The sequence below is a fragment of the Otolemur garnettii genome, unplaced genomic scaffold, assembly GCF_000181295.1.
Source record: "Otolemur garnettii isolate 467f Iridium unplaced genomic scaffold, OtoGar3 scaffold00120, whole genome shotgun sequence".
In the NCBI taxonomy this organism is placed as follows: domain Eukaryota; kingdom Metazoa; phylum Chordata; class Mammalia; order Primates; family Galagidae; genus Otolemur; species Otolemur garnettii.
Genome location: NW_003852515.1, coordinates 2,450,817 through 2,464,409, shown reverse-complemented (window position 1 = coordinate 2,464,409; position 13,593 = coordinate 2,450,817). Strand labels below are relative to the sequence as shown.

At 35.8% G+C, this 13,593-nt stretch overlaps 1 protein-coding gene across 3 annotated transcripts in view; it reads right to left on the bottom strand.

Annotated features, from left to right (window-relative positions):
• KATNAL1 (katanin catalytic subunit A1 like 1) overlaps nt 1–13,593 on the bottom strand; it is a 130,837-nt gene that overhangs the window by 44,045 nt on the left and 73,199 nt on the right. For all 3 annotated transcript variants that reach the window (XM_023517752.1, XM_003797607.3, XM_023517751.1), the window contains exons 5-6: nt 6,840–6,967; nt 6,364–6,469 (exon numbers count right to left, since the gene is read on the bottom strand). In XM_023517752.1, coding sequence (XP_023373520.1) covers nt 6,364–6,469; nt 6,840–6,967 — 234 coding nt within the window. The remainder of the gene's footprint in view (nt 1–6,363; nt 6,470–6,839; nt 6,968–13,593) is intronic.

Genomic DNA, 13,593 nt, shown 5'->3' with positions numbered 1-13,593 from the left:
GGGATTAAACTTTGAAATTATGTGTATATCAAAGTTTCATAAATTCAAAAACTATCCAAACCCTTTTCTAGCTATAGAATTTTGATACACAGAATGACCAGGAATCACTAGGTCTTGAAATACTAGTTTTACAATTTTTTTCCCCTTTTAGAGAGCCCTTAACTATGGGTAAGATTATTTTGAAAACCATGAAAACTATTGAATAACTGATGCTATAGGAACTGCTATAGACATGGCAGAGTTCATATTTCTCTTCCCCTTTCAATGCCCTCTCAGTTTCTATAATGTAATTAATAGAGTCACCTCCAATAGTAGTTAATTTCTAATAATATCATCTGTAGATAGATATAGCTTATAGATATAGTATAGTATTTATTAATTTTACCTCCTCATGACACTATTCCTTCAATTATCACTTTTCTTTCCTATATCTCCTTGCCTATTGGCTCTTTCCCCTCAGTAAACAAACATTCTTAAATCTATACCATCTGCCACCACCACCACCAAAAAATTCCTTGGGGAAAGGACAGCTTGCAATAAGATAACCATATGCATAACAATGCAACTAGACTCCTATCTCTCATTGTATACAAAAATCAAATCAAAATGAATACATCTAAAACCTAAAACTATGAAACTACTAGAAGAAAACACTGATGAAATATTCCAGGATACTGGCCCAGGCAAAGATTTTTTGTATACAACCTTGAAAGCACAGGCAACCAAAGCAAAAATAGACAAATGAGATTACATCAAGCTAAAAAGCTTCTGCATATCAAAGGAAACAATTAACAAAGTGAAAAGACAACCTATAGAAGGAAAGAAAATACAGTAGAATCTTTGTAAGTTGACCACCCATGGAACTGTAATAAACTGGTCGACATATGAAGGTGGTCAATGTAAGGAACTAGGCCTACTATACTGATACTTACATATGGTATATGTCTGTCTATGAAAATTAGGTTAAGTAACTTAAGAAGTTTGTCAATGTCGGGAAAGTGGTCAACCATGGAGGTTCTACTGTATTTGAAAATTATCCATATGACAAGGGATTAATAACAGGAATATATTAGGAAATGCAATAACTCTAGTTAAAAAAGAACCCCAAATAATCCAATTTCAAAATGGACAAAAGATCTAACAGACCCTTCTCAAAAGAAGACATACCAATAAATATATGAAAATATGCTCAATGTCACTAATCATTACAGAAATGCAAACCAAACCGCAATGAGATATCATCTCACCCTAGTTAAAATGGTTTTTATCAAAAATACAGAGAATAAGGCCAAGAGCAATAGCTCAGGCCTGTAATTCCAGCACTCTGGGAAGCAGAGGTGGGTAGATTGCCTGAGCTCATGAGTTTAAGACCAGTCTAAGCAAGAGCAAGACCCCAGCTCTAAAAAATAGCTGGGTGTTGTGGCAGGTGCCTATAGTCCCATATACTCAGGAGGCTGAGGCAAGCAGATCACTTGAACCCAATAGTTTGAAGTTGCTTTGAGCTATGATGCCATAGCATTCTACCAAGGATATCAAAGTAAGACTCTGCCTCAAAAAAAAAAAAAAGAAAGAAAGAAAGAAAAGAAAGATTAAAAAAAACAGAAAATAACAGATGTTTGTGAGAATGTTGAGAAAGTTGTTGGTGGGAATGTAAATTAGGACAGCTTCACAAAAGTCAAAATGTGGAACCGACCTAAGTACCCATCAACTGATGAATAAATAAAATATGATATACATGCATAATAAAATATTATTCAACCATAAAGAAGAATAAACCTTTTTGGATTTCCTTATTAAGTTGCAGCAACATGGATAAAACTGTAGGTCACTATGATTAAGTGAAATAAGCCAACCACACAAAAACAAGTATCTCATGTCCTCATTCATTTGTAGGAGCTAAAAAAGTGGATCTCATGAAGATAAAGAATACATCAGTGGTGCCACGGGTTTGTCTGAAGTTTTTTGTCCTGATTAAACTTGGGGGCATGGGTTTGTTCATTATCACCAGTCAAAAGATCCTCAATAAATACTATACTCAACACATTGCCTCTATTAAAATATATGCTTATTCCCCCAAAGATGATGAGCTTCTTGGGGGGTTATTATTTACTCATCTTGGTCTCTTCTGCACTTAGCCTATCAACAGTGTATATTTAATCCAACTCAACAAATGTGTATTTATGGACTGTAAATTTACTGAATGCTTACTAAGTACTACGCCCTGAAGAAGGAAAGTTAAATCAGTCAGGAATCTCACACTAATCCTTAGGAGACGTAGCTTAGTAAAGAATATAGATAAACAAATTACAATGCAGTTTGAAAAGTACTAGGATAGGCTGGACGGGAAATGGATGGAGAAATAGAATCTCAAAGTAAGAGTGAATATACTTCAGCCACTAAAAATATCATAGTCTGTTTCTTGGATATAACTTCTGAATATAATTTAAAATTATTCCTTATTTTATAAATATAATTTAAAATGTTGCTTTAAAAAAAATCACAGGCTAAACTTAAAACTTTTAACAAAGGACCTCACTATTGTTCTATTAGAGAGAATTTCATCCCAGGAATAAATATTTTTGAAAAAGCACTTAATAATTTCCATCTTTAACTTCTCTCATTACCTTATTTCTATATTTTCAACTTATAATGGTGTATTTCCACATAAATCTTTTACCAAAATCTCAAACTCAAAGATAATTATCTCTTTCCCTAGAAGTACTCTTAGTTTTCGCCAAATTTTCAACATCAACAATAAATCCATGTCTTCCTCCTGCCTGAGCTCCACGCTTATGTTATCATCACTATTTACCCAGAGTCAAAATCTTGATATTATCTTTTCCCCTGCTTTCTTCTTCCTATATATACACGTATCATCCAAAGGTTACCAACTTCCTCTATTAAATATCACTAGCATCTGTCCTTCCACTCCTATTCTTATAATCACCATACTAACGCAGGAAACACTTCTGAACATGCTCTTTGCCTCCCATCTTTCTCTACTCATTGCAACCAGATTGTTTTTCCCCTGACCACTTGTTTTACTATGCTACCTATTTGCTCAAAGAAGTCTCCCCAACACCTAATGGAAAAGGATCAAACACCTGGCAAACACGATTTGGCTCAACCTAACTTTTCATATGAATCTCCCACTAACTTATTTTATGCATTTAATATTTCATAGTGCTACTGCCACATACTGATCAAAGGCCTCATTAACTCTTTTTGACCTCTCCTATAACTATTATTATTTCCATTTTATAGATAAGAAAACTGAAGCATGAAGAAGTTTAGTAACATGTTCACAATCACAGAGCTAGTCAGTGGGAAAGAGCTAGAATTCACACATACCCAAACTATCTGTGTCCAGGGTCTTAACTAAATATGCTATGCTATTTTCCTTACAAAACTCCAAGGTGTCTATTTCCCAAATACACTAACTTTCTTAACTACTTTCCACTGCTCATGGCCTTCATCCCTCCTAAGCTCCTACATTATCTGAAACATCTTCTCAAACATACTGAAATTCTTGCAGCCCTGAAAATCCCAGCTCAAATTCCACATCCTCAGGTATGAAGCTTCCACTAATCAGGTCATGCCTGCTCTTTGCTGAGCTCTCCGAGCATATGTAGCACCCATTAGGCTCTGCTGTTACCTAATACAGAATTACTTCCTAATTCTTCACGTAGGACTTTTCACAGCCCCGAACAGTGGCTTAAAAAACAAGGAACCTTACATATAATAGGGCTAAAAAAGAAACTGATGGATAAATAGAGGAATGACACTACAGTATGCAGGAGAAAGTGTGCTGAGGAGAGAAAGGCATACACACACCTAAGAAGCTAAAACAGGATCAATTTTAAACATTCTAAAAGGCCTTTTAAGGCTGTCAATCTATCGGCACCTCAATTTTCTAGTCTGTCAAATTGTGATTTGAATATTAAGACAATTTTATAAACTTAACAAATTTCTATGGCCTCTTTATTTTCATCTTCTTTAAATTTTATTGACCTATTTTGGAAATAATTTCACAAATATTTAAAATTTTCTCATATAACCTCTAAAAAAAAGAATAATAATGCTATACTCCAGAATTTCACTCTACTAAACAAAAAAGTTTATTAGCTCAGGAATAAGATTCTTTACAAATAAATGTTTATACTTTTTAAATCTAGTTTGCCAATAAATACTACAAAAAGCACAGCAAGGAGTAAACAAACTGATAAAGTCAGACCATATTTTTATAACAATGACATAGTTTTTCAAAAAACAGCTGCTGACCTCTTAAAAATATATAAAAATTCTTAAGTATAGTGAATTTTTGAAGGCTCAAAAAATGTTGACAGCAAAGTCCAATCACCTTTGGCTGGTTAGAAGCTTTTGACCCCTCTCCCCACATATCCACTGTGACATTTGATTGGGAACCTCACCTTCCGTGAGGGACATAAACATTACTTTCTGTTGGTAAGCTCTTTACAGGGGAAGCTACCCCATCTAAGAGAATTGAAGATGGATCTCACATCAAAATCCTAATCTGGTACAACAAAAGTTCCTACATCTTACTTTTAATTTTTCATGTTTGAAGTTGGGAATGGCTTCCAGAATACACTGTCTCCTATAACATGCTAGGTTGGAAGGGAACAAACTTTATCATAATTAAGCTACAGTGTAATAATCTGAAATAATGTTCATTTTCTTTATTTCAATTTTATCAATCTCTATAATACTTGATAAATGGAAAAGCAAATCTTATAATATTCCTAGATAATTAAGTAATCTGAAGAAAAATACCTTAAACACTGCCCTCTCATGGATTAAATCAAAGGTAAAGGATAACATATAAAAGAGGCTAAAAACTTCAACTGACAGATCAACAAATTCAGAAGGAATCAAAACTAACCTTACGACCACCAGAGGACTAGGTGGGCATTACTATTCAGCTGCCCAAAGCATTTCTGCTTGTTTGGTTTTTTTTGCTATGATTCAAATATACAAATTGGTGATAAAACTGGTACTAAAAAAAGAAACTGAGTCTGGGAAACACTGAATTTTAAATTTTCTGAAAGGACCTAAAGTATTAGCTATGTAATTCAATCATGTATTTTTAGTCTTATAAATGCCAAAGCCAAAATTAAGATTCTTTATTAACCTGGTATATTATGTGTTACTTTATATGCACACAGGTTTTATTAGAGCATACAAATGCTTTTGAATTATAACATTGGTCATTATAACTAATGTTTCATTAAAATATATAAAGCAAAAACAATATAAGAATACATGATTTATGTTTTTTAAATACCTACTTAAAACCTTGTCTTTTAAATGTTGTTTTAAAATTAAGGTAAGAGGAAAAAATGTTTATACAATACAGCCCCAAAATAAGGTGACTCTAGAACAAATGAAGCCATGTAAAAGTTTTTTTTTGCAGTTTTGGCCAGGGCCAGGCTTGAACCCGCTACCCCCAGTATATGGGGCTGGCACCCTACTCCTTGAGCCACAGGCATCACCCAGCATGTAAAAGTTACCAAGTTGTTAGAAGATGTTAAAATGCATGCGTGTTCTAACCTACTGATATAAATACACAATTTCTCCTTCCTTCTAGTTTTTGGCATATAAATAGAGGAAGGAGGTATTAAATGCAGAAATGGACCAAGCTTAATCAGAAGGGCAAAGTAAGATCATGCTGTCATTTCATTCTACTAATCAAAATCACTGAAGACTTTCATATGTCTGTGACCAAAAAAAGTTCCAGACAGCTAGGATAATGGAAGCTGCTGAGCAGCTTGTCAGAGTTTTTAATATGCTAAAATGGAAACACTGGCCTTCGGGGGAACTAGTCCTGGGCTTTAAGCACTAAGCCAGAGGCAAACTGGAATGAAACAAATATTCTAATTATGTCTGAGAATTATACCAAGCCTGGATTAAACAATGATCAAAATAATTAACAAAGTTCATGTCTGGTTTATGAAAATTAGGTCAACTTAAGGAGGTGGTCAATGTAAGGAGGTTCTACTGTATATATCAGATCAAATTCTTACTGTTCAAGACTATTTACTATTTCTGTATAATTTTCTAAACTTCTTATTTATAGAAATAGACATCTACAAAATGTGTAGATGTGTTCAGCTCAGCACTTCTGAGGGAATTAACTTTACCTAAAGACTAATGTCTACATTCTAAGTCCATCTCTCCCATCATGTAGTTATTACACATCTCAACTACAAATTCAAATCCAGGAGTTCTGGGTATGCCACCCCCAATCTTTGCAAACCATGTTAAACGCAAAAAACTAAACCAATACTGCTTTTTATCATCATGCATTATCATTCTTATACTGAAACTATTTTAATAAATTCTTACCTTCCATGGCCTTCTAATTCCTTTGAAAAAGTCAGGCATCCACATTGGAAGAACAACAGCTTCCCTTAGCAACTTCTTAGCTTCTTCCAGATCTGCAATGTCATCCCTTTGGAAGAACAACAAAGTTTCACAATGTCTATTCAGGGATACCTTGATTTATAGTCAAAATTATTCTTTTAAATTTTTTTACTTATAAAATTATTCTTTCATTAAGAACACTGTTCTAACTCTTACTGCATAAAAAGATTAGTGAAAACATACTATGGTTATTAATTAGGATATGTTATTCAATTCAATTAACAATTTTTGTCAGTTATATGAACATCAAATTAACATGCAAAATGTCCTTGGTTATATTCTGACAGAGGAATTGTCCATCAATTCTGTACTCTCATATTATGAAAGATAGAAAGATTCATGGATACGAAGCCAGCACATAATTTGTTTTCTCTAATTCTAAATTAAAAGACTCTAACCAATGAATGCTTGGATTCCTGGAGACAATGTCTCTCTCAAGGGCTTCTATCAGATCTTTATCATATCCAGCACCATCAAATTTTGGAATTTCGCCATCACTTGCACCATCTTGCATATTCTTCCTTCCCTGGAGATAAATATTAAAAAAAGTGCTGGTCAGTAATAGGATAATTTTAATTAACATTATTAAGCTTTCAAAGCATTATAATGTAATCACTTTTAAATAATTTTTATTATTTTAAGATAGTATTTTCTGGTTATTCTATTCAAATGCCATCTCCTCCATTTAATTCACCAGAAATAGGTGGACTGGTCAATTTTATTAAAAACTTCACATCTACATTCATAGGGGGATGGACAGTGCAGGTAAGATTAAAATGATCCTTATTAGATCCCAACAGATTAGGAAAGCCTACCTTTGAAGACTCTAACCAGTCATATACATAATCTCATTTAATACAACAGCTCTACAAAGTAGATAGTATTTTCCCTTCTTTTTAAACATAAGGAAACTCAGAAAGGCTAAGTAACTTAATTAAGCTCATTAATAAATGCCTGGGTTGAGATTTTAGCTCAGGTCTTCCTGCTTCCCTAAACCTACACCCTTCACATTTTAAAGTGGGGCTGAGTCCCTTAAAGCTTAAGAACAGGTTGTGAATGGTACAACTATTAGACTCTCCAAAGGGTCCAACAACAAGGCTGCAGATGAGGGAAGAATTGAGACTGTGTAATGCATTTTCCAAAGCCTTTTCCCATTAATCTAAGTACCTACTTCAGATTCAGAGTTTCTTCCTAGTAAAGTCCTTAGGGCACATCATAAAGTCATTTGGTAAAATCATAAAGACAATAGCAATAAGAACCTTTTCTAAATAGTGTTACCAACACCACTAAAGCAATATGATTTACTCCAAATTTTTCATTTAATAATATGGTGATTTAAAAAAAAAATCAATGCTATGGTTTCTATGGGGTTCTGCCAAGATTTACTCAGTTTTAAAGAGCTTTAAATGAAATGTATTCATTTGCTAAAGATAGTCAAACTAGTGGAGCCCAAGAATCTCCCCAGAGATTTAGCCCCACAATTACTGTCTAATATAAAAATGAAGGAGGAAAATGGTCGAAATGAGTCCATCTCCTAAATGTCAATCTGAAAACAGACAATAAAACACAAGGATACTTTCCAATCCCTCTTCTCTTTTCCTGAGACAGACAAAAGGCTCAATCAGAAGTGCTGGAGAAGACTAACTGGCTCCCTCTGGCAGATGCTGCAGTTCTTTTAAGTTACTAGGTAGATAACCAAACAGTATTCTGGTGACTTGCCCCCCAAAATGAACAATTAATTCTTTCTGCACTGCCCAGACATATTCAGGACAATTCTTACATTTCTTATGACAGATATCAATACTGGCACTATTAAAAGGGGTAAATTTCCAGCATACACACATGACAAACATAACATTAACAAATTTAAAGTGAATTCAATCTAGAATCATATTTTATATTATATATAGGCCAAAGCTACAAAGTGACATTCAAACAAATCACTGGGAACACTGTATAATCACTTAAAAACTATCCTAGAAATAAATCAAAAGCAGAACGAAACAGAAACAGATATATCTGGGTTTAAGTCTTCATATGGCATTGTCATTTGAGATTTACCAAATTAAAATTAATTTTGGTATGAATGTCCAAGTGACAGGAACGGACTTGATAAAGACTACACAAAAGAAAGGAAAAGCTGCACACCTATCTGAAAATAATAGGAATCATAAGATTTTAAGAACAGTAAATATTCAAGCCATCTACTGTGTATAACACATTTTACTGTGCACTAGGTTTTAAAGCAGTAAATGAAAATACATTATTTGCCCTTATTAAGCATCTAATCCAGTGAAGAAAATAAATAACAAGTAAAGAAAGCAAAAACACACATAATTACAAACTGAAGTACTATCAAAAAACCTGAGTAAGCCAGTGTGGCTAAAAGGTATTAAGCAGAAGGAAGAGGTTGGAGGCAGAGGTGAGTGTGGATTTTACTCTAAGTGAAGGAGGATGACATGATCTGATTTCACTTATAGATGACTCTTCTATCTGATGTATGGAAAAAGTAGGGTAAAAAGAAAGAGGAGAATAAGGTAGTAAAAGCTTCTCACCGAACAGAAGAAGAACCATAGGTATAAGCCAGTTAAACAATTTGCCTAAGAGTCCATAGTTTCTCAACAGTATAGATGAAACTCCAAAGAAGATTCTGAGAACTGTTTCAAATCAAAATGGTAAAAACAGACTAAGGACCAGGTACTTGTGCCTGTAATCCTAGCATGCTAGGAGGCTGAGGCCCATGGATTGCTTGAACTTAGAAATTCGAGACCAGCCTAAGCAAGAGCAAGACCCCATCTCTATTAAAAATAGAAATATTAGCCGGGTATTGTACTGGGTACCTGTAGTCACAGCTACTCAGGAGGCTGAGGCATAAGGTCCCTGAACCCAGGAGTCTGAGGTTGCTGTGAGCTAATCTGAGGCCATGGCACTCTAGCAACAGAGTAAGCATCTCTCTCGAGGAAAAAAAAAAAAAAAGATTAAGGAAAACTAAATAATTAATTTGGTTACACCAGGAAATTAGTAAAATAGGTGACAAATACTTAAATTAGAAGAGGGATATCATTAACTAGCTAGATTAATTGCAGTACATAAATCAAACTGTTACTCTGGGAGTCTGAGGCGGGTGGACAGCTTGAGCTCACGAGTTCAAGATCAGCCTGAGCAAAAGTGAGACTCCATCTCTACTAAAAAATAGAAAAACTGGGGCGCCGCCTGTGGCTCAAGGAGTAGAGCACCAGCCCAATATGCCTGAGGGGTGGGTTCAAACCCAGCCCTGGCCAAAAAAAACTGCAACCCCCCCCCCAAACCAACAACAAATAGAGAAACTGAGGCAAGAGGATCTCTTGAGCCCAAGTTGGAGATTGCTGTGAGTTATGATGCCACAGCATTCTACCCAGGATGACAGCTTGAGACTCTGTCTCAAGATAAATAAATAAATCAAAATAAATTAAAAAATAAAAGAAACTGGCGTGGTGCTTGTAGCACAGTGGTTACAGTACTGGCCACATGCACTGAAGGTGACAGGTTCAAACCCGGCCCAGGCCAGCTAAACAACAATGGCAACTGCAACAACAACAACAAAAACAGCCAGGCATTATGGCAGACACCTAAAGTCCCAGCTACTTGGGAGGCTGAGGCAAGAGAATTGCTTAAGCCCAAGAGTTTGAGGTTGCTGTGAGCTGTGATGCCACAGCGCTCTACCAAGGGCAACATAGTGAGACTCTGTCTCAAAAAAAAAAAGAAAAGAAACGAAACTGGTAGAAGAATGGAGAAGCAAGAATCTAATGTACTCAATTCTAATATGAAGGCAGTAGGTGATCTAATACAAGGTGGGGGGTAGGAGAATGAGGGAACAGGGGCAGGGGAAATGAAGGAGCAGGGAGAGGGGAGGAGGGAGGAAGACGGTGGGGGTCATGGTGTATGGCCCACCTCTTGCAGGTGGGACACAATTATAAGAGGGACTTTACTTGACAAATGCAAGCAGTATAACCAAAAGTATACTAAAAGCATAATTCTTCGTACCCTCAATGAATCCCAAACAATTAAAAAAAAAACTGTTAGTTTCAGGCAATAAAGATAACCTTACCCAAGATATTATTACCTGTACATAAGTAACACTAGCTACAATGTCAATGAAATGATCTTAGACTTTTACATTAGATTTTTACATTAGTTGACTAAAGTCAACATTAGCAAGAATTGATACTTAGCATGAAGGCTGAAACACTTTGCTTTTCATGAAAGAAAAATATTTTTGCTTCTTTTTACTAATATCTAAATTACCTAGATCAAGAAAGCTTTGTTAATGACCTCTTATCAGTATCACCTAATCATTCTATTTGAGGAAAACAGGGTTCAAAGTAATTAACCAAGTAGTATAGAGTCAATAAATGATACGGACGAGCCTAAAATACAAATATTTTTTTGCATTTTACTGGCCGCCTCTCACATTGACAAATTTAAGTGAAACATGGTCAGTTACTAGCTCTGGGTTACTGCATTTTAAGAGAAATGCTAACAAATGAATCACTCAGGAAGGACAATTCCTTAGGATGGTGCTAAAAGGGTTCAAAACCCATGTCATATGAAGGACCAAGGAAACTAGAGGCAGGTAAACTAAGCAGGCAAATGCTAATGGAGCAACATAACTGACTTGCTCTATGTAACTCCAAAGGAAAGAACCAGGGCCAAAATATAAAGAATGAAAGAGAGTTCAGATCATCCCAAGAATGAACTTTCTAACAGTGGATTCTGTCCAACAAAGGAATCAACTTTCTTACTGGGTACTGAGCTATCTGATATCAGAATTTCATGTTTTAATTTATGCTTTCTGTAGATAGAACGAGTAGAAAAAGTGGTGAATTCTGAGAAATGACAAGAAAAACTGAAATATAGCTACTAAGATTCCACAATTTAATCTTACTATCTAAGAAATACCACATTTAAACAGAGCTCATGAACTCCTGCTAAGATAGTCATGAAAGTGGAAAATAAGGAGACACACATTCTAAAATCAAGAAGCTGAGAACTCTCACAGGGCAAGGTTGAAATACAACAAAAATGTCCATTCTAAGAAAGATATGACACAATTCTTCCTATGACCTAAAAGCTCATTTCCATTCAAATACTAAACTGACACTTGCACAGGAAAAGAAAATAAACAATGAGTTAAAGCAGGGGTCCTCAAACTTTTTAAACAGGGGGCCAGTTCATTGTCCCTCAGGCCATTGGAGGGCTGGACTGCGGACTGCAGGACAAGTTGGCTGCTAAGCAGGACAGGCAGTGGCGGCAAAAACACCCGGCAGGCCGGGTAAATGTCCTAGGTGGACTGCATGTGGCCTGCGAGCTGTAGTTTGAGGAGCCTGGGTTAAAGAAAAAAAAAACAGGAGAGCATAACCTTATACAAGTAAGTTTAGAATTCCAAATCATAAATTCAAAGTTATTTATTCATCTTTTATTTTTGTATTTTTTGAGACAGAGACTCAAGCTGTCGCCCTGGGTAGAGGGTCATGGCATCACAGTTCACAGGAACCTCCAACTCCTGGGCTCAAGCGATTCTCCTGCCTCCGCCTCCCAAGCAGCTGGGACTACAGGGCCTGCTACAACGCCTGGCTATTTTTTGGTTGCAACTGTCATTTTTGTTTGGCGGGCCTGGGGTTGGATTCTAACCCGCCAGCTCAGGTGTATGTGGCTGGCGCCTTAGCAGCTTGAGCCACAGGTGCCAAGCCAAATTCAAAGTTATTGAGAAACAAAAACTACTTTACTATAATATAGTAAGGTAGAAAATAAAAACAAAAACTCGCACTATAAATTAGCTGCCATCAAAGAATGAATTTGTGAAATAATTTAATAATCAAAGGAAAGAACAAGATGTTTCTTAAAAAGAAGTCATTGAAATAGCAGGGCGTTGAGGTGGGCACCTGTAAGTCCCAGCTACTTGGGGGGGCTAAAGCAAGAGAATCATTTAAGCCCAAGAGTTAGAGGTTGCTGTGAGCTATGACACTGTGGCACTCTACCGAGGGTAACATAATGAGATCCTGTCTCAAAAAATGTCTCAAAAAAAAAAAAAACAACAGAAAAATAAGTCATTGATAATACAAATGGTCAACGAATATGTGAAAGGGTTTTCAACCTCATAAGTTATCAGGTAAATATAGTAAATATCCTACTAAAATCATAAGATACGATTATACCTAAAAAGACTGACAATGTAGACTGTTGGCAAGGATGTCAAGAAATTGAAGGTAAGAACATAAAATGGTATAACTACTTCAGAAAACTATTTGATGTTTCGATGCTATCTACTAAAGTTTAATTTATGCATATCTTATGACCTAGCAATTCTATTTCTAGATATATGCACGATAGATGCATCCATACATATGTCAAAGGATAAGTATAAAACTATCCAAAGTAGCATTACTTGTTACAGGCTCAAACTAAAAGCAATCCAAATGTCCATTCACAAGAAGACAGATTTAACTGTGGTATACGATATAACTATGAAAATAAACTACAGAAATATTAATATGTAACAGCATGGAAAAATCTCACAAATATATATTAAGCAAAAAAGCCAAACACAAATGAACATTTACTATACGCAGTTTCAAAATAGGCATAACTAATTTATGGCATTAGAAATCAGAATAGCAGGCAGCACCTGTAGTTCAGTGGGTAGGGTGTCAGCCACGTACACCGATTCTGGTAGGTTCAAACCCAGCCCAGACCAGCTAAACAACAATGATAACTACAACAAAAAAACACCCACATGGGTTTGGTGCCTGTAGCACAGTGATTCTCTTGCCTCAGCCTCCCAAGTAGCTGGGACCACGGGCGCCCACCACAGCGCCTGGCCATTTTTTGGTTGCAATCATCATTGTTTGTTTGGCGGGCCTGGGGTTGGATTCTAACCCGCCAGCTCAGGTGTATGTGGCTGGCGCCTTAGCAGCTTGAGCCACAGGTGCCAAGCCAAATTCAAAGTTATTGAGAAACAAAAACTACTTTACTATAATATAGTAAGGTAGAAAATAAAAACAAAAACTCGCACTATAAATTAGCTGCCATCAAAGAATGAATTTGTGAAATAATTTAATAATCAAAGGAAAGAACAAGATGTTTCTTAAAAAGAAGTCATTGAAATAGCAGGGC